This window comes from Galeopterus variegatus, unplaced genomic scaffold, assembly GCF_000696425.1.
Source record: "Galeopterus variegatus unplaced genomic scaffold, G_variegatus-3.0.2 Scaffold1417, whole genome shotgun sequence".
Taxonomy (NCBI): Eukaryota; Metazoa; Chordata; class Mammalia; order Dermoptera; family Cynocephalidae; genus Galeopterus; species Galeopterus variegatus.
The window spans coordinates 296,980-299,861 of record NW_007727528.1 but is presented as its reverse complement, the minus strand read 5'-3'; the positions used below and the strand labels follow the sequence as shown (position 1 = coordinate 299,861).

General features: G+C 62.0%; 2 protein-coding genes across 2 annotated transcripts in view; one reads left to right on the top strand and one right to left on the bottom strand.

The window, feature by feature from the left end:
• PRPF6 (pre-mRNA processing factor 6) overlaps positions 1-2,882 on the bottom strand; it is a 62,435-nt gene that overhangs the window by 53,918 nt on the left and 5,635 nt on the right. The gene's annotated exons all lie outside the window — the stretch shown is intronic.
• Positions 1-2,882, top strand: part of SAMD10 (sterile alpha motif domain containing 10) — a 6,895-nt gene that overhangs the window by 1,734 nt on the left and 2,279 nt on the right. Inside the window, exons 3-5 of the mRNA XM_008576880.1 lie at positions 1,887-2,084; positions 2,167-2,338; positions 2,657-2,797. Of these exons, the coding sequence (XP_008575102.1) occupies positions 1,887-2,084; positions 2,167-2,338; positions 2,657-2,797 (511 nt within the window). The remainder of the gene's footprint in view (positions 1-1,886; positions 2,085-2,166; positions 2,339-2,656; positions 2,798-2,882) is intronic.

The window sequence follows — 2,882 nt, the reverse complement described above, 5'->3', positions numbered from 1 at the left end:
CGGCGGCGGGGGCCGGGGTGAGCCCCGGCTTGAGGTGGTCCCTGTGGCCTTTGTCCTGCTCAGGGGAGGGGGGGCGGCCTCAGGCTTCGGGGATCAGCGCGCCCTTGGCTTGGGATGGGGGGGGTGACCTGCCGGGCTCCTGTCTCCAGGCTGGCACCGCACTGGGGTCACCTTTCCCTTCGCGCAGGGAAAACTCTCCCCAGCCCTCGCCGTGGAGCCGAGAGGGGGCCGAGGTCACAGCCCGGCTCGGGTGCCCCCGGCCCCATTTCGTTCTGGAATTCTGACGTTGGGTCTGGGAGGGACCGACGGACGGATGGACGGAGCGCTGACCCTGAGTGCGGGCAGGAAATGGGCGGGCCTGCTTGGCCCCGGGCAGGTTCGGCGCGGGCGGAGGTGTCAGACTGGTTCCCTGGAGCGGCGCGCCCCAGCCCCAGCCCTAGCCTTAGCCCCAGCCCCAGGGAGTCCCCGCGAAGCCCTGAGACCACCGCGCCTGTGCCCTGGGAGGTGCGGGCTAGGAATAAGTGTTTTCCCAGCGTGCTAGAGGCTACCTAGGGGCGGTGGCAACACTGGCCACACCCTCTAACGCTAGACCTCAAATTGAGAGTCACCTGGGGTGCGGTTTCCCAAAGTTGCAAGAATGGGGGAAGGGGTGCTAAGTCACAGGAGTCTTACAGGAGTGGAAGGACAGGGGAGTAGAATGTGGGTTTCCCATCTTACTCAGACCTCCTAGACTCATCACCAAGCCCCCTCCCAGTGTGGGGAGGCTGGCTGTGTCTGTGGGAGGGAGGGTCTCTTACTTTACTGTTGGGGGCGGGCAAGGGCTCTGGCCTGGGAACTTGGTCCTACCTTGCTGAGTCACCGCCTGGAGGCTGCAAAGATGGGCAAGTCTGTGCCCACCTTCCTGTCCCCCCAGGCTCTGCTGACTTGCAGACACCACGCAGAGCAGTCATTCACTCACAACACGGCTGGAGTGCCTCCTGTGCACCAAGATCTGAGCAAGACATAAGAATCTCACCCTAGAGGGGTCCCAATCAGGGTGTCTGTCCTCCCCAGACTCATGTTAGCAGTGATCCCAGAAGTCATGATAAAACTAAAATGTGACAAGTGTAATAAAGTTGGTGTGGGAAGATGGAGCACAGGGCATCGCCGTGGGTCCCCCAGCTGGGGCTGTACCACTACATGCTTGTTCTGAATAGCACATGCCCAGTGGGCACCCACCATTCACACAGCGCTATCCTGGGCCAGGGCCCTGTGGAAGACGGCACAGCAGGAAAGCCCAGCATGTGTTTGGAGAATCTCAGTTGTCACTTGCCCAGACTTCAGGCATTTTGTCAGCGTCATAGTCAGTAAGCAGGGTGGGACAGGGGCCAAGCCTCAAACACCAGGCATGACTGTAGAACCTGGGCACCTCAACGGTAATAGGCAGAAAGTGTCCTTAGTGGGTTCTGCCCACCACAGAGGGCCTCCCAAGACACGGGGGCCAGCCTTTCCTCAGAGACAGGTCCTGTGTGTACACCCTGGTCTGGCATGTAAGGCTTGTGTGCCAGTCCAAGGCAAGGGTGAGGTCAGGGCAATCGCAGGATAGCCCCTCTCACCTGGCTATAGGTCATAGGCTCCCTGGTAGACACGTCCTGTGATCTAAGAAGAATCCATCCTGCTCCACAGAGGGTGGGCTATGGACTCGCAAGGGGAAGGGTGTTTCCAGTTCTTCATCTTTGGGCTGGGTGGGGTCCTCAAGACAGTGATGCACATTTCCCTCAGAGTTTCAGGGCTTGGGAACCCCTCACTGGGAAAATGGCTCCCCTCATTTGTAGAGGGGAGATGAGCTAGGTGGCTGGCTCTCAGGGAAAGGAGCCTCTGGCCCTGGCCCTGATGGTTCTGACCAGCCACCCCTGCACACAGCCACTGCCCACTTCAGCTTCTGCCGGACCCTCCTGGAGCACACAGTGTCTGCAGAAAGCATCCCTTACCACCGGCCTCGGACGCCAGGCACCAGCCTCACGTGGCACGACTCCCGCAGCCAGAGGGCTGCCGGCAGCAGGCCCATCAAGCTCCTGCAGCAGCCTGGCACAGAGACCCCCCAGGTATCCACCCACCCCACCCGCCTCAACCCCTGCCCTCCTAGATCCGCCACTCTCACTCCACCTGCCACCCCCTCCCCTGCAGGGCCAGCTGTACTCTGACCACTATGGCCTGTACCACACCAGCCCCTCGCTGGGCGGCCTGACGCGACCCGTGGTCCTGTGGAGTCAGCAGGACGTCTGCAAATGGCTCAAGAAGCACTGCCCCCACAACTACCTCGTCTACGTCGAGGCCTTTTCCCAGCATGCCATCACTGGTACAGCACGGCCATGGTGGCTGGGGCGGGCGGGGTGTCTGTCCTCCAGCCTCAGCCTGCCTTTCCTCCATGTCAGCCTCTGCTCTGTGTGTTTGTCTCTCTGCAGAATCCGCCTCGAGTGTCTCTCCCAGTTTCTGTTCTGTCCTCACCTGGCTCTTCTCTGTTCAGTCTCTGTCTTCTGCTCCCCATCCCGTTCCGCTGCCTCTCTCCCAGGAAGTCTCTTTTCCTGTCTCTCTATCCCTCCTCCCCACTCTTGCCCTCTTCGTCTCTGCCTTGGCTCTTGCTGGCCTCAGCACAGCCCCTCTCCTCACTCCCCAGGACGGGCGCTGCTGCGACTGAATGCAGAGAAGCTGCAGCGCATGGGGCTGGCACAGGAGGCCCAGAGACAGGAGGTGCTGCAGCAGGTACTCCGACTGCAGGTGCGCGAGGAGGGGCGGAGCCTGCAGCTGCTCAGCCAAGGTCAGTGGGAGGGGCCAGGCGTGCCAGAGAGGCCTGGGGGGGGGGGGGGGGGGTGGGGGGTCTCCCTGGGGGCAGGGGGGATGGA